At 33.1% G+C, this 23,675-nt stretch overlaps 1 protein-coding gene across 1 annotated transcript in view; it reads left to right on the top strand.

Annotated features, from left to right (window-relative positions):
* The window catches only part of amon (prohormone processing protease amontillado), a 286,761-nt gene that overhangs the window by 137,446 nt on the left and 125,640 nt on the right, over window positions 1–23,675 (top strand). Inside the window, exon 2 of the mRNA XM_085948103.1 lies at window positions 17,693–17,797. Within this exon, the coding sequence (XP_085804229.1) occupies window positions 17,693–17,797 (105 nt within the window). The remainder of the gene's footprint in view (window positions 1–17,692; window positions 17,798–23,675) is intronic.

The raw sequence follows: 23,675 nt of genomic DNA, 5'->3' as shown, positions 1-23,675 counted from the left end.
GTATATAAATTGATCTTTTATTTATTGTTCCCACTTTATTCCACGCTGCTAAATAATTATAATCTTTCACGGTTTCACGATTGTGTGGCGTCCAGGACTTTATTATGTACATCTTTAACCATATATTGCACGCGCCTTCAGCCGTGTAAATCCTTCTTGTATTCTAATTAATTTTACAGTTGTCAGTTGCGAGGTTACGGAAGTAATTATTGTTCAGCTTAAAAGGGATGCAGGTAATCCATGGCCCTTGCTTATGTCTCATGCTCTCTCTTTAACTTTACACTTTACTGTATTCTAAATCCCTATCTAGAGAATTTCTCTTTTATTTTGTAGTTGTGACGTCAATGACCACAACTACAAAATATTAATATATCATAATCCAATGCCAACGGTCTTTTGGGTATTTTCTAACTTTTGGTTACAACAGGATATTCTCTTCTCCGGGATACATGTCCACCCAATTCTCTTTCAAAGTTTTTAGTAATTTTCATCACTTCACATAATATGATGCAGGTACAACAGAACATGATATAACAGAACATGAATAAACAGAACATGAAGAAACAGAACGGTGACAAAACAAGTTTATTTATATTCTGTTCATTCATGGTACCCTTTAAAGTGACCTCTAGCCTAAATTCAGGTTGACCACCAAGTGGAATCACAATTAGGAGGGAGTTCCTCCGCCCAATATCCACGAGTCCTACCCGTTTTTAGTTTGAAGTACCACTTTTGTCCCTTATCAATATTGAGTATTTTTACAAACCATGTAGTTAATAATTATATAACTAAGGGTATCGGTGTATTATACTATTATAATATAATCTAATATTTATCAGCCCTGCTTATGCGATGACTATACGTTCTATTAAAATTTGGTGGTGGTCCTATATCTCAAATATGAGGTTCCCATACTGAGTTCTTCCAAAACACTGTTTTTTTATTAATGATCCTACCGATCTGAAACTTTCACTGATCGATTATTATGACATATTATATTTGATTGTAAAATACTACAACTTTATGATATTAAATTAAAACAAGTTGACACAAATTTAATGAACAATAAAAACGCAAATGACGATGACATAATATTTACGATGTAATTTAATATAATATCTTTATTTTAATATACCTCATTATTAGATCATTATTGCATCTTTTGATTCATTGAGCTAACATATCTCTTTGCATATAAACATTTAAATTTTAGATCCATATAAAATAATTTTTTTGAAAAGTTGTTTATTATCTTTTTTGCGAATTTCTTTATGAATGGTTTTGTATCTAAAACGATGAAATCCCGTTTAGATATTTCAAAAATCAAAATAAAATAATCCTTATGAAAAAAGTTTTTAGAAAGGACGTGGGAGAAAAGTTTCGCAGAAAAATATTTATGATTTTAATTATATTTGGAGGTTGAACGGCGTCCGAAAATTTGAAAGGATTATTAATATTTTAGGAAGGTAGTGAATTTCTTGACACATCCAAAAATATAAAGATTTTTTTAAAATGAAATGAATAAATAATACGCAATTTAAAAAAGTGTAGCTCAAAATACCGGTCGCTCATGCCAAGTATTCGGGAAAACAAATGACATTTATTTCGAGTACTGAAATAGAAAAATCGGAGTACTTCCATGGCATTTTATGCTAGCATACATCTAATAAATAAAACAAAATAAGACCATTTGAAAGCATATTATATAATTCAGAGGCGTGCGGTGATTTTATATTGTAGGGATGCTGTGAAAAAAATACATATTATATAATTATCCATTTTTTTACTAGGCGCGGCTTAAGCGTCGGCCTATAACGTCATGAGTCCTAGGTTCGAATCTTGAGTCTAGCAAGTACACATATTGTTTTTCAATTTGTGTATGAGTCAGAGTATGACCTAATAGGTTGAACAAGTGGCTGACATCCATTTCTCGTAAAAACAAAATTTGTTAATACAAACCTCTACTATGTGGAGGCCCATATGATCTTATTAGGATCGTACATAGTCGGAGGATACTATTTCTTTCTTTGTAGCTATACCGTTGTACCCTCGTGGCTGAGGATAATAATCAACTTGAAATTTTGTCATCGTTTGAGCGACCAAGACTTTTTACCCCTATTGATCCTCTGGTTCTATTAGGGCAGAGTGAAGACTACCCCATTCAGCTCCTTAGCTTAGTCGATCCAAAACGTCGACGCTCGTCCTCTGCTTCATCTTCTGCTTTTTCACCGTCGCTGTATAATATGGCCTCGGCAATACGATGGAAGAAAGTCACAACATTGCGTCCAGTTTTGATTTATGACTATATTCCAATCGAAATGATTTTCAATGTGTCACTTGGTTAATAGTTTTTTGGGTTGTCATCACGTGTTCTTCTTCATCTAAAACGAGGCTGAACAGTCAAGAAAAGAAGGAGGAACACAACTCAAACATCTATAAAAATCCATAGATAAACATTATAATATTCAAAAAACAAAAACCATGATAAATAAATTTAAAAAAACGTATACTATGCTATTTACTATTTTGTCACTAACACTTGTGTAAACAAATGTTTATAGATTAAGTTGATATAGTTAATAGATTTTTGAGTTGTTTTCCTCCTTTTTTGGAACTTATGGACCATATACAGGTCGTCAGGGAAATCATAGAGCGCTACCAGGAATACAAACTGCCATTATATCTTGGTTTTATAGACTATGAAAAGGCGTTTGATTCCATCAAAACATTCTCAATTATAGACGCCCTTAGCAACCAAGGAATTTCCAAACGCTACATAAACATATTGAACAGTATATATGCGTGAAACTCCACAAACGGTCATGTAAATTCGAGGGCTTAGTGTCAAACAACACTATCTACAAAAATGCAACTTTACAGGAGAGCCAAAAATCGTTATTTTAGATTCTTGTAACTCAACAAGGGAAATGTTTATTTAAAACCTAATGTTAATATTTTATAATTTATTGTGTATTGTACATTTATCTTGCTTATGATGATGTTAAAATTTATAGGAATAGTTTTAAAAAAATATGAAAACAAGGGTAACTTATGTAGTTAGCGTTAAACTTTACTGACGATTTAATAAGAAATTAGAAAAGATTGACATAACGTTGTTTGACTATCATGTAGCCGTAAATGTAAAATAACGTTATCTAAAAATAAAAAAAAACACTTTTTTGTAGATAACGTTGTCTGACTTTAAGCACTCGAATTCCCCATTAACAAAGGTGTCCGGCAAGGTGACACCATTTCATCTAAACTATTCACCGCTACTCTTGAGGACTTATTTAGGAAACTTGATTGGGAGGAAAAAGGTGTTCCAATTAATGGGGAGCACCTTAGTCACCTGCGCTTTGCAGATGATATTGTTATACTCTCACAAGACCCGAAAGACCTCCAAGGTAGAATGAAAGAACTCGCAGATGTCAGTCAAACGGTCGGCCTAAAGATAAATGTCTCAAAGACAAAAGTGATAAGGAACTGTTTTTCGGACCCTGCAATTATTTGTATTAATGACACCCAACTCGAGCAAGTCAGCAGCTGCGTCTATCTCGGACAGCAGGTGCCTATAGACGGAAGCATGCACGATGAAATTGCTCGAAGAACAAAGCTGGGATGGAGTGCTTTCGGACGTCTGAATAGTATCTTCAAGAGTGACCTACCATTATGTCTTAAGCGTAGGGTGTTCAACCAATGTGTGCTACCCGTGCTCACGTATGGCTGCGAGACGTGGACCGTCAACACGAGAGATATCGAAAGTCCAAGAGTCGCACAGTGAGGCATGAGGAGGTGTATGTTGGGCATCACGCGAAAGGACCGTAAGAGAAACGAATGGGTTAGGAAGGAGACAGGAGTACGCGATCTAAAAGACGTTGCCAAACAGCTAAAATGGAGGTGGGCGGGGCACGTTGCTCGCCGAAAGGACAAATTTCGTCATCCAGTGGTACCCAACGGGCACGAAACGGCCACAGGGTCGCCTTAAATGCCGCTGGATTGACGAACTGGTAAAGTTCGGCGGAAATACGTGGCAGCGAATGACCCAGCAGTGGATTGACCCCGGCTGATGATGATGATGATAATGTTTATCCGAGTGATTATAAATTCAACCAACAGATTACACTTTCATCATAAAAATGAGCTCATATTTTTCCGTGAAAATGAAAACTGCGATGACTTTATTCATTTTTTTTTTACAAAACAACTAATATAAAACACAGAGATAAACATTTTAATAAAATTGTAAATTCGAGAGAAATTATTATTTAATGTTAAATATTTTCTCTCGAAAATAATATTTCAACAAATTTTCTCCACGATAATTTTACATATAAAAACTTGCGAATGTTATTTATGTAATGTTAATAAATGTATTCCACAAGATGTATGGATAGAAAATAATATAAACAAGAAATCCTTTGAAGTGTTCCAACTTATCCCTTGGTATCCTTGAAACGGTCTTTTTTATTCGCGCAATATAATCAGCAAAGAAATTGCTGAAAAAGAATTGCTGTCACTTTGATGTCAAATATTTTTATGAAAATATTTCATGTTTTTTTATACCTTCGGTGGTGAACCTATTTCGAATCCTTTAGTATGAATTTTATTTTGTGTGAGGCATTCAAAATATTTACTTTACATATTTATTTAGCTTATGAAAATAATAAAATAAATATAAATTTCATCATTTATAAGAGTTTTAACTTACTCAGCGTTGTATTACTGTGTTAGGTATGGTATGTAGATAAGACACTTTTAAAGCCAGTGCTCACCTACGCATCGGAAACTTGGACATTAACTCTGCGAAATAAACGAGCCCTGAACATTTTTGAAAGAAAAATTCTCCGCCGTATATATGGACCGATCAGGGACGGCACCAATTGGAGAAGAAGATATAATGCTTAGCTCTACGGGCTATACGAAGATTGCAGCGCAGTTCAATCAATTAAGATTGGGAGACTGCGATGGCTAGGGCATGTGCACCGTATGAATGATAATGAACTGGTAAAGAGAGTGATGTCCAGCAATCCAATAGGGCGTAGAAGAAGAGGCAGTAGGTACCGAATTGGAAAGCGGACACACTGGATAGGGATAGGTGGAGGGAGCTGTTGGAGGAGGCCAAGACCCACACGGGGATGAATAATATTAGGTATCTCGTGTATAATTAAGTATTTAGAATCGAAAAACTTTTCATCTTCAATAATGACGTATTATCGATATAATTTTGATGTGAAAAAATCATTAAGCGTACCAATTACCTATAGTTTGTGACTGTCATCGGATTCCCAGATCTCAATTATAATATTATTTATTAAATATTCATTTTTTCACATACAATCAGTCAGCACTAGTAGCGAAGGGTGGACGTAGGCTATTAATATCCGACATAAACAGTGCAAATTAAACTTGTTTAGACATACGTATTTGTTTTTATTGAACCAATACTACAATTTACCGATGGTACTGGTTTGTTTTTAAAAATCAATTATACCCTGCCTAAACCAAACCATAATGGTTTTGGTATATTATGGGCGATAGGAAAAAATTGTGCACACCTTTTCATTCATATTTATTTGTTTTCGTTGTATTAAGAATACATTATTATTACACACATTTGGATCATTTAAATTCATTAAACCCCGCCTAAACCTAACTATAATAGATAAACAATATTATTATATCGATAAAATATTCAAATTGATGTATGATTTAATTGCATAATTTTATAGATAAACGAGTATTTTTGACTATTATCTATTTATTATGCCTTGGTTTTCGCAACGTTCAAAAGATTTTTAAAAACTAACAACATCTGTAAATTGTAGTCTTATTTCAATGAAAACAAATACGTATGACTGACAAAGTTTAGTGTGCAGTGTGTGCACTATTTATGGCGAATTTTAACAGCCTACCTCCACCCTTCGCCACTGGTCAGTACCTACTACGATGTATAAAACGATTTGGTAATGTTGTGAGATAGCGGTTCTGCATTTGCATAACATTACGAATTAATATGATTTCATCATAATTTCAAAATATTATTTCACAGTGTAAATATGTATAAATAGCGGGTAAGAATCAATTGGACATCTCATTCGATTACAAGTTTCGGTCAAAGACACATCGCACCGAACTAACAATATATTTATTATATTGCATCGATTGTGTTCTTATTTGAAACAGTAAATAAAATCTCGCCTCCTCCATCATCACGAACAACTACTACAGTATCTCGTCGTATCCAACAAGTTTAATATTAATACAACTTAGTGAATATAAAAACAGACGATTATTGTTTTTATTTCTTTGATATTTCTACGCAATTTTTTTGTATTGTGTTTGCGATACATTATATTGTTATTAAATAACCTCTGATGACACAGACACAAACACACCTCTCTGTCACATAAACATTATATCTTCTTCATCCGAGGTTCATGACTGATGAAAGAGACCTAGATTATTTAGGCATCTGCACCTTCTCGGTATTCAGTAGCACGCAGAGCTTTCGCCAATGTATAACCTGTGGCATTCTTGATTTGGTCAGGACATTTGGAGGAAGCTCTGATATTATATATTATATTCTAATGGATTTAAGTTTTGTACTATTCGATTTGAATCGTTTTTTGCGACCCTAGTTTCGCCTTTTGGCATCGTCAGGCACTATGTGCACTCACCAACAGGTAAATACACAATGACAACAATTTTAACTCAAACCTATAAAATAAATTAATACAATAAAGAAGGTAAAAACTTTATCACCTACCTATTAAGTCAAGGATCACAATAAAAATATAACAAACAAATTATGAATGGTTGAACTGTTTGTAAAAAGGCCCTATCACTAATAACACAATCAATAGGCGTATACCTACCAATATCGTCAAACCTTAATAATAGATCATTAAAATAATAATCAACAAATATACTACATTCAAGAGGTGTAAAATCGTCAATACAGGAAAACAATGGCTATGTATTGGGAATTAAATGAAGTTAACTAATGAGATATATCAATAAAAGTATATTATATCAGTCTTTAAGAAGTTATATTGTATTTACCTGTTGGTGAGTGCACATAGTGTCTGAAGATGCCAAAAGGCGAAACCCGGGTCGCAAAAAACGACTCAAATGAAATTGGTAGTACAAAACTTAAAATCTATTATAATTTAAATTCAAATTCCATCAAGTAACTTCGGTCGATAGTATTCATATTATATATCTTACGAAAGAATCATATTTTGTTTTATTTGTAAGAATTCTTTTCAAGAAAAATTAAAACAAGTAGGTTTCTTGAAACCTTGCGTTTTTTCATGTTTTACTTGTGTGTCTCCCAAATGTCTTTATTTCTCAATAAGTATAGGTACATCATTTCTAAACATTGGCTTAAATAAAGACCAGCTCGAAAATAAATTGATATTCTGTGTACTGTAAGATTTCAAGGCAAAATCACGTAGTATTTTCATAAAACTGAACAAATCAAAATGGCTTTGACGTTTGATTTTTGCTCTCTTCTCAGAGACCCTAATACGTCAAATTTGACATATTTGGGCTTTGGTACGTCATTTTGTATACAATCAAATAAATAAAGCCTAAAAAATTGGTGTGTGTACGTACGCGCGTTAGAAGTTATACTTTGGCGTAATAAAACAAAAACAAAACTTATGATAACCTAGATTCTTCGACTAGCTCTTAATTATCTTGTTAAATTACACACTCATAAAAAAGGACCACGTATTGGAACGCCGTTGGTTTACTTCTATACACTTTAACTTATATTACTAAATTATATAATTATTTATCGTTGTTTTTATTTTTAAAGTAACAACTGCCACTATGACGTTTAATAGTTTGTTTACGAAAGGAATTGCAAATGGCCGACAATAATAAATTCGCTGCCTAGGCAACGGAACAATTCTAAACTATAATATACTGTATAATCGTCACGATTGCATTATCATACTGTGGCGTAAAGGTAGTGCGTTCGGCTGATAATAGAACAATCGTGGTTCGAATCCAATCAAGTGCGATTTTTTTTGTGTGAAAAAACAAAATATGCGTTACATGTCACACGCCAAAAATACACTCTGACCAGATTTTCTAAACGCGCCTAAAGAAGTATAACTTCAATAAAAAATAAACTATTTTATTACTCAATTAATACTGAATACGCAGAAGATTTAAGAATGTTAGATTTTTATTAATAAAAAAACATATTTTTTAAATAACCTCAGTAATATACATAATTTAAGGAGTTCTAGAAAATTTTTGGATCAAGTGGGGTCCACTCACATCTTTGAAATGAAAAAAAAACAAGTTTTCGTTGGTAGACAAAAATTTTTTTGAAATACAACTCTACTAATAAGAAGAATGGTATATCTTTTTTTGAGATAATATTATTTTCACGAAACTAGCTTTCAAAGTTTATACCTACTCCATGTTATCAAAATTAATTGCAATTATTTGTACTTATTAGATGTTACGTATTTATTCATTGAAAATGTTTAATGTAGGTAGTTAAAAACGACAGTTTTTTTTGTAATTTTAACTATCAATCAATCTATAACACTTGCTATTACATTCTAATAACTACACTATCTCAAGTATTTCAAACAAAGAAATAAACTTTTAATAAACCATTTCTTTTATTAAACGATAATATTTCACGAAATTTGAGAATGTAATATTCTATATCGGGAATGGGACAACTGGACGCCAGGACGATTGGACACCGCACTGTCGTAGATACACAACGTAGACGAGGAATTTTAATTAGTTTCTATCTACTACTTAGTTGCTTTAATTCATTTTACTCTAAACATAATGTTTTTTTTATTGATTGAGAATAACCATGCCTAAGGCCTTATATAACATAAAAAACTCTTTTTTCGTTGGAACTTAAACATATGCACGATTCAATCATTTTTTACGTGTGCATATTTAAATTCTCACCAACTATTAAATCATAATATAATAATTTAAAAATAAATAATAATATTCAATATTTTTTTAAGTACCTATAAGTACCTAACGTCTATTTAATTTCGAATTGCGTAGCGTCCAGTTGTTCCGGCGCCAAATCGTCCTAGACCATCTATATCTTGTGAATTATTTGTTGAATAAAAGAACTGGTCTGATAAAAATAATTAGCAAGTTCAAGTAGACGTTATAACCAGGGAACTCAGAAATAATTCTATTCTGTTCTGTGGTTATAACTAAATATTTGGTGAGACCCGGCCGTCGGTTAGTAATCAGGGCAATTATTAATGATTTCTTAATTTAAAAACACATAATCGATAGTCAAAAATAACGCAATTTGATAAGCATTTCGTGTAGGACCTACTAGTTAAAATTATCGTAATTAAGTAGTAGGCCGGTAGCTTAATTGAAAAAAGCATGTTGACGTAACACCAGTAGATATACTAGTTCAAATCCCGTCGGGCGTCGTAATTTTTTCAAATGTATTTTTTTTTATTTTATTATATTATATTTATTTATGTCTGTTCAAAGAAATAAACATTTATATTTTTATACAAGCAGAATATTTCGTTATCAAAACATATAATATAACACGTATCAATGATAAACCTTTTAAATAGGATGTTTTTTTCATATACCCACAAACTACTTTAAACACATAAAATGATAAATAATGAAAAAAACATAAAATACTATGTACATTGTACACTCATCATGGCCCCCATATCTTGAAGCGGGCCCCCAGGCTATAATCTTCGGCGGCCCCCCTACCTATCGCTAAGGTTCAAGACAGTGTGACGATCTATAGTTATGTATTCCAAATAGTGTTCGAGGTAAAATTTAGGGTATTTTAGCGATCTTTTGTATTTTTTAATACACCCACTTGAATTTTGGAGTTGTCGACTATCGACAAACAATAATCAAAAATTGTGTCGCATAACCACATATTTTTAAATGTTAGTATGCTGAAGTGAAATAATATTAATGCAGTTTTGTGATGTGTGTTTATCTCACTTGGCTGATCGATCCTCCACGCCGGGCTCCCAGGCTAGAGCCCTGTCAGCCCACCCCTTGTAGATGCCATAATACTCATATAATCACCAACGTCGCATGACTTCTGATGACCCCATAAATTACAAACATAAATTGAATTATATAAGTGAACTTTCAAAGTAAGTATCCAATTTATTGTATATTATCTATTGAGCATCTTGCGGATAGGGGTATTACCGTTATCTATGGGGGGGGGAGACAATATAACATAAATAAACATGTATTTATGATTCTCTTTACTACGCTGAGAATTTTCCTCGTCCTGTGTATTGAAAGAAGAATGTTTCCCGAAAAAGTAATATTTTTGTTGGAACCAAATAACTTACAGTTAGTTATTCTTAGTCCTTTGGATTTTAGCTTTTTTAATTAACTTAGTTTGACCGAAACAAACATTTATGTAGTAATATAGTAAAAGCTCCAGAGACTTTCTTTTCAAACAAAAATATCTTTCAAAGGGACTTTTGAAAATATATTTTTTACCATTTTCTTCTTCATCGTTTACCTACAGTCAGGCTCATAGCGATGTAGCCATTTATTATTTCTACAGAAATAAGTAGGTACCTACGAAAATTGGTAATAATATAGTTTTTAATGTTTCTAATTTTGATCGTATTAAATATATTAATTAAAATAAAGCACAAAATACTTATCTCACATAGTTAAATAATAATCAGGACCGGCTTTGTCCACTTCAGTATGACATTGTCAACTGATACAAAATACGCAATATGAATTTCTAAATAAATAAACTAAAGTTACTTGATTAACTATTTTTTTATTCTACAAATTATATACAAGATTTAAGAATGTAACATTCTTTTTATTGAAGACAATTTTATCATAATAAAAAAATAGTTAATTAAATTATTAGCAAGTTCAAGTAAGTTACAACAAAAAATCTTGGAGTGATCCGTGACGTCCGTTGAAGGTAATTAATACATACTTTGATTTAAAAAAATACAAAAGCCTATTGCCAATAGTAACTCAATCTAGAAAGTGCTTCAGAGATTATTGTAAGTGCCATTAGTTAAAATTTGTCGCAAATATATTGGATTCCTATGGCATTGTGGTCGATGTGCGTGGACGCGAATCCCGAGAGACGGAGGCTCGATTTCTGCTGAGTGTCTTATTATTTTCAAAAAAGATTTTTTTCTATTAGTTATATATTTTCTCATAAGTGCTTTCAAAATTATGTATGTTGAATTCTCTTAGATTTACATAAAACATTTGTTTAATCGTATTTAGAGACGTCAAGTGTATAAAATGAATATTAATTTAATTATATGTTATATACTTATTTATTTATTTAGAAATAAATAAAATAATTAAAAAAAAAACATTATTGTATTACAGCGATTGGGCAATGCGCCATAATACATACATAAAAGTGACTTAATTACAGATAACAACCAATATAACAAGAAAGTAAAAGAGAAAATATATGCAGATATAGAGTAAAGTAAAATGATTAGTGTAATTATAAATTTAAACTATTTAACACGTCCACAAACATGATATAGTTAATCTAAAAATAAATTAACCTTTATGGCGCTATAAATGTTGAAGTTCTCAATCGAATGGGGAAGGACCGAGAAGTTCTACGTAGTATCAAAACCAGGAAACTACTGCACCTCGGCCACATTATGAGAGGACAAAAGTACAGTATTCCTCAACTTGTAATTCAAGAAAAAATCAACGGTAAGCGTAGCAGAGGACGGCGCCACATTTCGTGGCTTAAGAACCTCCGTGATTGGTACGAGTGCAGCTCCACCGAACTGTTCCGGGTAGCAGACGACAAAGATAAGATCGCCTTGATGGTGGCCGACCTCCGCTAGGGGATGGCACAATAAGAAGAAGGTGCTATCAACTAGTTTAATCGCACGATACACAGCATCATGAAAAATCACATCCGTCGGGTATCGTGAAGATTGCAGAGTTACTAGTGATATTGGTGGAAACATTAATACACAAGTAATATTTGTCAGTATAGATTGACGGATTATAAACGAATAAAAAGAAATGCTAAAACCGCGACTGGCGCGTTTGGAGTAGTTGGCCATTAGATATAATTAACGTGTTATTTAAATGTGGTAATTAAAAAGTAATTAACGCATTCGCTGCTGAATAGATAATGAGATTTTAATTGCCCCCTTTAAAATGCACGTTAATTACATCGATCGGCCGCCTGGTCAGTACGCGCCGTGTGCGTCTTCCGCGTCTTAAGTATTAATTAAAAGGTCAGCGATGATTGTGTTAAAAGAGCAATTACTCTTCAGGTGGACAAGGATTGCATATAGAAGAAAATAAAAGATAATGCAAGTTATGAGGATACTGATCCATCCTACTGAGACTTTGAAAGAATGCTTTTCTGTATTTTTTTATACAACTGTGATGTATTTATTATAGATCAGAGATAAAATCCTATAAGTATAATTATATAATATTTATTAAGTAATATTTATATACTTAGCTCTGACTCTTTTATTTTCCACTCTGTGGTAAGTGATAGTAAATAAGTGAGTGGATACTAAATATATTTTATCATGATATTCAGTTTATTGAATAACATATATTTTTTGACGAAAATCTTTTTTTCCGGACTATTGCTTTTCGTACTAAGCGAGTATTTCGCACCCTAAATCGCTTCGATCGTCTCTACTGATTAACCAACGCTGGATCAATAAAAACCTTTTCAATAAACTCATTTAGATAGTGGTCTATATATTATAAAGCATTATATGTAATGAACCCCTATTTAAGGGGTAGAAATACGAAGTCGGAAAGAGAGAAAATTACAAATGCCAATGATCAATTCAATATATTATATAATTCCATTTCTGAAAGAGTTTTTTTAAGATCTGAGACACTAATGCTTTCTATGAATATAGTTACAAGCATTTTATGTCTAATAACGTGATCTCTGCGAATAAAATGTTATAATTTTCATAGCAAAGTGTTAAATACGAATGTTTTAATCTGACTTGTACCTGTTCAATCATTAATAAACATTTTTGGCATATAAATTATGTATCATCAGAGAATTAGACTTCATTTACAGAATGCTAATAATAGTTATATAGAATTTAAAAACGTATTTTTAATTTTAAAATCGATTTGGAACCTTTTTAAAAATCAGTTTTTCATTTGTTTTCTTTTAATATCGTTCTACATTCTGTATGAAAGCCTCTCTTAGTTCCTCTAACTCTTTTCAGTCTGTAGTTCTTTGCTGCCATATGCATCCACCCAATACTACTAGTGAATCTGTTTGCATTTGAAAATTTTTGCGACAATCAATTGTCAAATGATAATCAAATAATAAAATATTTCTTTAGCATATACATGCTGTATTCTTTTGAAAATCACACCTTAATACAGAATAGTGACAACAGTTATGTAGAATTTATAATCACATATTTAAATTTCTAGTTGTTTTAATAATCTTGGCTATTTATATACTTTAAATCATAGCTCTATCGGTTTTCATGAGTGTGTGGAGAAATGTGGAGAAAAGTGAGTATGACTAATGGAAAAGTTGTGTAAAGTACTATAAAAACACCGTCCCATAGTGACGTCCTGTTATGATACTGCAATTTTCTAATATATAAAAAAATATTAGGTCACCCTCGTGAGGTAGACACGGTGCTACGGTGCGTAAACCTAGTGGTCTGCCGCGTAGCACTTGGTGTGTTTGAGAGAATCTTTAACCTAAATAAAGTTTTAAGTCGTTTTAATATGAAGTCAGTCATAATGAAACAATATATTTCATATAAAAAATAAAAAGAGACGGAATACAATAAAGAGTAAAAAAATATTCAAAATAAAACAGGCTATTAGTGCGATCTTTCACATTGCATTTCACTTACTAACTTTAACTATGTCAGAATTTTAAGATGATAATCCCAATCGTAAACAATTATCAAGGTTGGTATTAGTGAGTCGAAATCTTGTTTTTGATTTTATTATGTTGATGGTGGAAAATAAAGATCTGCACAAATATGTGGGGAAAATAGAATTTAATTTTGTAAGCTCCTTTTTTCAAAAGAGGGTATTTTTTATGGTCAGCTAAATTCCAAATGTTTTCTGTCAGTCCGTTCAATTTTAAGATAATTGAAATGCCAGTGAGAAATGCTTTCATAATTAATTCGCTGCCTACAAATGGTTCTTTACTTGCTTTGTTGGTGCCCTAACAAATGAGAAATTTTAAGGAAAGTAATGGTGGCATTTTTATTTTTATTTACTCGGTTAGTAAAATACGTTGGCTATGTAGATAGTCCTGACTTTAGTTGATCAATTTTCCTTTTTCTCAACTCAACCGGGGGCGCACTTGCACCCGCGGGCACGCAGTTAAAGAACCGCTAGGTTAGATGAAGACCGCAGAGCCCGGAAATGTCAATATTAAACATTTGTGGGAACGTGAAAATGAATACTAAACTTTCACGTATAGAAGAATTGTGAATTAATCCACAAAAGTCAATTTATTTAAATGTTTTCTAATAATAATTTGACACAATAAAAGTCTTTAAGTACTTTTAAAAATCTATTCAGAATAAAAATGATTAATTTTTCAAGAATAAATTGCTTTTTTATTATCATATTTTCCAGCACTTAAACCTTTTTGTTAAACGAAATCACTTCTACTGAGGTGAAAATTTTGAACTTTGAAATTTATTTAAAAAATAATATGGAGACATCGATTATATTTTTTACCATCTTTCAACTCATTGGAACGTTTGACTTGGAACAGATGAGAAAAACTTTCGGTCGAGGTATGGCTTTAGAGTTTTTTTTTATCATCAATCTTGTGAAATTAACCATGTTAGCAGTATAAGTATTAGTGGTATTAGTATTAGTAAATTCGGAAAATATCATCATACCTACTTAATTATGAAACTAATTAAAATCTTTTTAATAACAACAATTTCTTCGTTCAGTCTTTTACTTCTTGTCATATTTCAATTTTTTTTTACATATTGTGGACATTACAAAGTATGAGTTTAAGACGTTCACAACATGACATGAAACATTATTATAAAGAAGAAAAAATGTAATAAAAGGGATAAAAATGAAAATATAAAAAGAGAACATAATATAAATATACAAAAGCAGAGAAAATACAATTATACATAATATTATCATCATCATCAGGGGCGCGACAACCCGGTGTGGGTCCTGGCCTCCTCCAACAGCTCCCTCCACGTGTCCCTATCCAGTATGGCCGTTTTCCAATTTGGTACCCCTAGAATACGGCAGTCACTGGCAGCTCCATCTAACCAGCGAATCTTTGGCCTCCCTCTTCTTCTACGTCCTATTAGATTGCTGGACATCACTCTATTTGCCGGTTCATTGTCATTCATACGGTGCACATGACCTAGCCATCGCAGTCTCCCAATCTTAATTGATTGAACTGCGCTGCAATCTTCGTACAGCCCGTAGAGCTCAGCATTATATCTTCTTCTCCAATTGGTGCCATCCCCGATCGGTCCATATATACGGCGGAGAATTTTTCTTTCAAAGATAATATTATAGAAGTTCAAATAAGTACACTGAGTTTGCTAAGGAGATCGTATACAGATCAATACTACCAAGAATAGAGAGAGCAAGAGTCGGGAAAAATACGTGGCCAAATATAAATATCGTCTAGTGCTTAAGCTACAGTATGTAAGCATACCTAAGAGGAAGCCAGTTGGATAAAGCCACGGATAGTATCCATACAACCACGAGTAAGGGAGTCTCAAAAATTTCTTTTGAACTCGCTCCACCATAAGGTGATGCAGGGCCCAAACAATCGACCTACTCTCAAGCCGACTTCTAACTAAGAAGAGAATTTTTAATACCGTAACATCCGAAAAGATCCGGGATTCAATTCAAAACAGATACCTATTGCAAAAAACGAAAATCATTAGATAATATATTTCAAATGATAATGTTCTTTCGAAACATCACAAATAAATGTGTTCCAATTATTATTTGAAATGAAATCAGAACTTTTATTATTTGTGACTTTTTAAAAAAGCGTTCAATATATCTGATCCAAGGTAAAGGTTACGGGTTGGAGCCTTTTTCCGAATAACTACTTCTTTTTTAGCAAGACAGGCAGATATTTTATACGTCAAGGTATAAGAGGTTCCTTATTAAAAAAAAACCTTCTTCGCGATGATAATAATAATAATTTCACAAAACGATTCTTTATATTATATTTTAGCGGTTGGCACGACTGACGTCTCAAAGAACACGCTACTTCTTTCAGACTGATAGATTAACAATGACAGAAGGACTTTGTCAAAGTCAGCAGTTCTTATTTGCATTTTATTACAATATCATTTGTTACAGTAATCAGTTTGGCATTTTTCATTATGTATAATTAACATTAAAGAACACAAATTTAATTTAATATAATTTTCCCCCTATTCAATCATAATGTATTTTTATAAACATTCATAATTTTTGAAAATACTTCTGAGAAAATATATTAAAATCAATAGAAAAATCTTTTTGAAAAAAGTAATAGATAGACATAGATATCCGCAATTCGCAACTGTGCTCTGTGAAGTTCATATTTAAGGCATTGTAATACTATATGTACAATGTCCTCTAAAACATGACAGTAATCACAGAGTTGCGATTCGCTTCTTCCCATGAGGACATCAAATCGTTTGCCCATTGTGTGCCCTGTTCTTAGCCTCAGTATTAACTTAAGCTCATTCCTCGTCAAAGGAGACTCTACAAACCAGGGCACCTCCCGTGGTGATGGTAGAATAGACTTACTCCATTTCCCCTTTTCTAATGATGCCCTATGGTGAAAATCTATCCACATACTTTGGCCCATTTTCTTTATAGCCTCATTCCAATAATTTTAACAATCAATAATTTTTAATATTACTAAAAAGTTATTAGAAGGGAATCAAAATAAAAAATGATTAATTCTGACGTCAATAATTATGTTAATGTGTGCCATGATTAAAATTTCAAAATACGATAGACAGATTTTAATGAAATTTTTAATATTTCAGATAGTATAGTTATTTGGAATTATTCACAAGTATTCGCAATTGTATCGGTAATGGTTGAATTGATTGAGAATACTATACCCGGAAACATGGCCCCCACATTCTGAAGCGGGCCCCCAGGCTAGGATGTTTGGCGGGCCCCCTACCTATCACCAAGGGTAAAGGCAGTGTGACGCGTTACATTAGCGTTTTCCATGGTGTACGCTGTTATATTAAGATGAATTTTTAGCGATTTTTTGTACTTTTAATATGTACCTATATCCATTTGAATTATGGGGTTGTCGAGTATCAGCACACTGTTAAAAATTGCATCGTACAATCAAATATTTCAATTATTAATGAATACTTAAGTAAAATAGACCTTTTTTCACTATTTGAGCAAACATGTGGTCTGTGTTTATCTCACTCATCTGGCCGACTCGTCACGCCGGGCCCTTCCTGAGCCCGGTCCCTTAGGCTAGAGCTCTGTCAGCCCCTCCCTTGTGGAGGCCATTCCCCTAAAGATAATGATGTGTGTTAAACATTTTAGTGTGCAAATTAATACTATCGACCGAGGGTTACTTTTCGCATATCTATAAGTAGGTATCTATATCATATTATCGATATTTTAAAATAATTTGTTTTTAATTGTCATTGTTTTATGTTGTCCTTAGCTGCTGGGATCCGATTCAGAGTTTCATTTCGCGCACCGAGCCCTTCCTCATGCAAGAACAAGAAGAAGTATTCCCCACATGAGACTACTCAAAAAGGATCCAGAAGTAAGACGTCTTTTTAAATTTTTATGACTCACCATATTACTATGGCAGTATCTGACAGGCCATAGATTTTGAACGACACACGTTGAATGTAAAGCAAATTTGTCGCTTAGTATTTCATAATTATTCAGACAGATGTCAGTCACTGTATATTTAATTTTTTAGATTATGCAAATCAATCGACAGTGACTAGTAATTTGAATTTAAATTTAGACAAGATAACTCGCGAAAGTTTTATGTGCGGCCTGTCGATCACGGCCTCATAGAGCAAGATAAGTCGCTAAAGTCGTAAAACCGGTTAAAGGAAAAACTATTCAACTTTAAATACGTTTCGTAAATCGTTCTAATGGAGTTTTTAATCGATCTTTAATAATTATTGTTACATTATTTGCCATGCTATTCATATTTTACAATGACTTATTCTTAATCCATTTCCGCTTTTAAGTGAAGCATATTTACACAACATGGTTCCTCCAATAATTCGTGTTGCTCGTTTCCTTTTTCCATTTTCCCAGGTTATGCCAACAACCTGTATGGCATGGCCCATATTATAGTATCGTAATATCATCCCTAACGGCAGTACCAATTGCCCCCTCCCTCAAATAAAACATATTATTATTATTATTTGGCACAATTTATTAACCTACCTAAATAACAATGGCGAATGGCATCAACGTTTGCCTAATACATTCGACAACTTCTTATCCATACCTCAAACTGTGTAAAAAAATAACAAATCCGGCCTTTCATCTTGATAAACTTGTAATATAACAAACACCATATAATTTACCATCCAAAAATATTAAAACGGGTAGATAATTATGAAATATAATACTATAATTACACTTTCCATCTGTAACCTGTCGGCAATTAAAAATACTAATTTATTTGCGTAAGCGTATAAGCGTTGGACTATAAAGCCGTGGGTCCCAGGTTCGAATCCTGGGTCTGGCAAGTACACATATTGTTTTTCAATTTGTGTGTGTCATGGTATGGACCTAATAGGTTGAGCAAGTGGCTGACATCCATTTCTCGTAAAAAACAAAATCTGTCAATACAAACCTCCACTCTGTGGAGGCCCATATGATCCTATCAGGATCGGACATGGTCGGAAAATTTATTTAAAGATAATATTTGAGTATTATATTTTGCATATACCTCCGTATATAAAATATTCCTTTTACACAATTTTAATTAATTTTTATTTTATGCCATTGAGATTCTATTAAAGTAATAATGTTATTTTTGTAATGTTATGTTGACGTATATTTTAACAAATATAATAATTGAAAACCTTGCCCACTGAATCAACCGAACACTGATTCTCATTTCAAGATAAACAAACAACACCACGAAACCTTTTTTCCGGTCTATCAAAAAGTAAAGTTTGTTCAGTTTTAATTAATTATATGAAAATATATTAAATATATACAACAGGCATTCAATTAAAATATATCTTTCTTTACAAGGTGATTATGTTAACATATTGAAATAATTTGTAAAATAAAGTTTTTTTCATTATTTTAATTGGAAGCTTTGAAATAATTATTTATAAAATGGAATTATGCGGTACAGTATCGTAATGAAGAATCTCTCTTCAAATTTACGCTAAGAGTGTCCCAAAAGCAATCTTTATAATATGAAATAATATATTATAAACTCGGTGTTATCTATCATGATCAAGCCTTAACTAAAAGAAACATTTTCGCTCGTCGTAAGATACCAACAGCTGAGAGTTTCCTTCGTAAATGTCAAGTCGCAAAGCTAGCTGACCGATCGAATAGAATATCAGACTTGTCTATCTTGAGATGCTCTTCTCTTTGAACCAACAAATAAAGATACTTCCTAATGCATCAATGACATTGAGCTACTTTATAAGCTGTTTGTTGGCGAATTTAAAAGCGGGCGATTCAGCTGCTGTGATTATGATGATGACACACAAAACTTTCCATTCGCTTAGAAGCCAACAAGCTAGCTACTATTTTGACAGAACATAGTTCGTTTTTTTATCGGGAGCTCGCTACTACGCTCTACTGCGTAGACGCAGTAGGCACACACGCCGGCGTGTAGCGTGTAAAGTTGACCGGCTTTCAACTTTTCTCGGTAGATTGTTTACAATCCGCTTGTTAGTTCACCATACACCATATTTGGAATAAAATGTTGTCAATGATGCTATCAATCTGCAATTTTCAACGAACAATTTTTCTTTTTCGCTAATGGAAAGAATGATACAATGTTTAAAAGTGGTCTTTTTCAGTGGACTGTAATTTGAAGATGGTGGAGTGATCGTGATGGTAAATGTGGATGCTAGGGGGGGGAGGGTTACAGGTAGGATGAAAGACACTGACCTTTTTGATGTTCTGCGGTGGCTGAAGCCATGCCCTCACGTCCTAGTAGGCACTCGCACGTTACACGTTTGATGGTGATGATTGAGGAGACACCTGTGCCGGTAACACGGACACGAGTGGTTTGATTTAATGAAGTTTACATAGAGACTCGAATAGAGTTATGGTTTCCACGACGATTGCGCTGGACACGCTCGTGGTACGCAATGCACTTAACTTTTTGAATCAGTCTGTATGCTTCGAACTACTCGTTAAACAACGGTAAAGCTATAACAAGCCTGCACGCGTCCGCTTTCTTGATGTCACTAAACTTAACTTGCAATTACGGTCGACTCGTGACCCGTAACTGCTGACTTGCCTGGTCTTGTGACAATTATTGAGGATTTGAGGTTGGTGGGAAGAAAGGGCGAATGCGACCCATAATTGGCCCAACCATACTGATTAACATTATATTACTATGTTCCCACTCGATTTATTGCTGACGAAAATAGTCTCAATTTTATGTTTGATAAAAAAAAAGTTTGTCACATAAGGCGGTTTATTTGTAAATAAAAAACATTAAAATTTCATCTTCCACGGTAGGTATTGCGGAATTGGAACATATGAAAAATTTTAATAACTTCGTGTTTAGGAAATCATCCATCAAAAAAGTGTTAATAAATGTAAAATGTATTGTAGGTTTTTTTGTTGTCGGCATACATTTATGCTGTCAGTACTTAACACTAAATGAAAATTTGGGTGACATTTTAATTGTTTGAGTCTAATAACACCCGGAGATTAAAAAAAATATTTATAACGTAATCCCATGATTGAATATTCATTAATTCAAAGCGTAAATCAAAGTTTAGCGAATAATGGCAGAGTTAAAATGAAATTTTCCCATAAATCGATAATATAAAGTTGCAATCACATATTATTTACGGGATTTTATTAATTTATTCATTCGCGTTGTTACAACGTTTTTATTACTTCATATTCTTATTTGTCCGGTACAAATCTTGCAATCAATTTTTAACTAACTTCCCGACTAGCTAGACATTTGAAACTTTTAGAATATATCAGAACACGATGCCAATGCATTCTTTTAATACTTTTAGCCATATTTAAGCAGAATTGAATTAATTTTCAGTTAATTCTGTTTTGTATGGAAAGTTATTTCGGAAGTAATTCGTAATCCAATTCACTATTATTGGTTGCTAAGTGGGTGGTCCTAGCAACTAAATTATTAATATATACGTGAGTTACTATGGAAATCAAAATGACATTTCAGTATTCTATATTTGTTTGTTTGTTTGTTTTTTTATTTACTTCATACCAAGTACAAGTTTGAGCATATTGAGCATAATAATTCAACAGAAAATTTAAAAAGGTTCTTTTTATCTTGTAATTATTTTTATAATAAGATTATATAATTAAAATAAAAAATATTTTTTACATTTCTGTTTGTATTATTTATTAAAAAAAATTATTAGGCGATAGAAGAAAAACTAGCTTTGCAATATTTGTGTCAATTGATACGTACAGGTAATGAGACTTGTAGATTGTTTCGTATTTACATTATTTTTTCAAACCATTCTTCTTATTGTGCCATCCCCTAGGGGAGGTCGGCCACCATCAAGGCGATCTTATCTTTGTCGTCTGCTACCCGGAACAGTTCAGTGGAGCTGCACTCGTACCAATCAAGGAAGTTCTTAAGCCACGAAATGCGGCGCCGTCCTCCCATTCATCTTTCCTTAAATGAAAAGTTGGGGAATGCTGTATTTTTGTCCTCTCATAATGTGGCCGAGATACTGTAGCTTCATGTTTTTGATACTACGTAGAACTTCTCGGTCCTTCCCCATTCGATTGAGAACTTCAACATTTGTCACCTGGTCAGTCCAAGGAATTTTGAGGATGCGTCTATACAGCCACATCTTGAAAGCTTCAAGTCTCCGTGACATCTCTTGGTTTAGCGTCCATACTTCCATACCATAGAAAAGAATTGAGAGAACATAACAACGTTAACATCTCGATTGCTAAGGAGGCGTCTCATTTTGAGAAAGGCCCTCCTTGCGATCTCAATTCTAGTTTTTATTTCCTGAGACTGGTCCCATTTCTCATTGACCCATATACCTAAATATTTATAATGGGTCACACGTTCGATTGGTTCGCTGTTAATGACAAAATTTGTGTTGGTCATAATCATTATAAATAAGGAGAATGATTAGGTGTGTGGATATAAAAGTCATAGTGACTTGGAAGTTTTGAGGAGAGAGTTTATTTTTATCGATACAAAAATAAATAATTACAATAACAAAGATAACAGAGTAATGTTATAATCGCGGGTACGCATGTACTAATGATGTTGTTGAGAGATTAATCGGACCGCGAGACTGATCTCGAGTGGTTGACAGTGTCGAGTGACCGGACTCTTCATAGGTAGTGAGTCAAGTGAGGGACTCGAGATGAGTAGTACGCCGAGTGATGGACTCGAGACGAGTGTTTATTGCTATTTACATAAATGAAGTACATACATTACAAGAGACATTGTCGCAATTAAAAAATCATAATAAACACTATTTATCTAGGTCATCGATCGGCAACCCAAATGCATTGGCATGCCACAAAAGAGGTAATTCAAAGTATTGTACACTCAGCGTACCACTGAAATAAAACTAGTAAAACTAGTAAGACATCAAACATCATAAAAATTACAATATTTAAACATTAGTGACTCCATTGATGTTCAATTATGGAAGCTAACACCTAAATGTTTGGTTCATAGTTTGAAGTTTTTAATTTTATGCACATTTCCGAATTTTCTTTAGTTAAACGATTTCAATACGGGTTTATAATATATTTCATAATTGAGATTGTTTGCTCACAGTAGCTAGTACGTTGTACCGAAAACACCTCAAATAGCGACACAATTAGTGTCCGCAATCATCGCCATTTTCGAGGCGCTCATATGTTGCCGCTGATCTAGGTTATGATTGAGGAAATGCTGACGATTGCTTCCGTCACATTGTTTTGTTTTGACAACAAAACATACATAATATTATTGAAGTGTGTCACACTTGTAATGCTGAATGGTATAATCGCTATAAAAATAATCGCTTGCAATCGAGACTTCGGTGCTCGCGTAGGCCTATATACACATTGCTCTACATATTATATAATTAAAATCACACTAATAATGTCAGTATAGAATCTCAATTAAAAAGCAGCTAATTTTCAATTTACACTCTAATCTAGGAGTGAATTGATCTACGTACCATCGCAGGCGTCTACCTACCCGGAGCTCCCTATGACCCTACCTCCTCTCCTCGGTGTTGCCATAAAATTAATTATTGCGAAAAGCTCACAGTATAAACTAGAGTGGCAATAAAATTTTCAATCAACGTCTCCTTCCGTAAAATTATTTAACAGTGAATCGATGAGTATTTTTTTATATATGACATAGGTGTTCGAGAATATTGAAATTTCATTAGTAGATCAATCACCATAAAAGTACAAATACAATCTTTTTCTTCTTCTCTGATACCGCAGTAGAAATT

The sequence above is a fragment of the Rhyacophila brunnea genome, unplaced genomic scaffold, assembly GCF_057557595.1.
Source record: "Rhyacophila brunnea isolate RB1 unplaced genomic scaffold, BYU_Rbru_1.0 scaffold_20, whole genome shotgun sequence".
Classification (NCBI taxonomy): domain Eukaryota; kingdom Metazoa; phylum Arthropoda; class Insecta; order Trichoptera; family Rhyacophilidae; genus Rhyacophila; species Rhyacophila brunnea.
The sequence above is the reverse complement of the archived record's forward strand: the minus strand, read 5'-3'. Positions and strand labels throughout refer to the sequence as shown.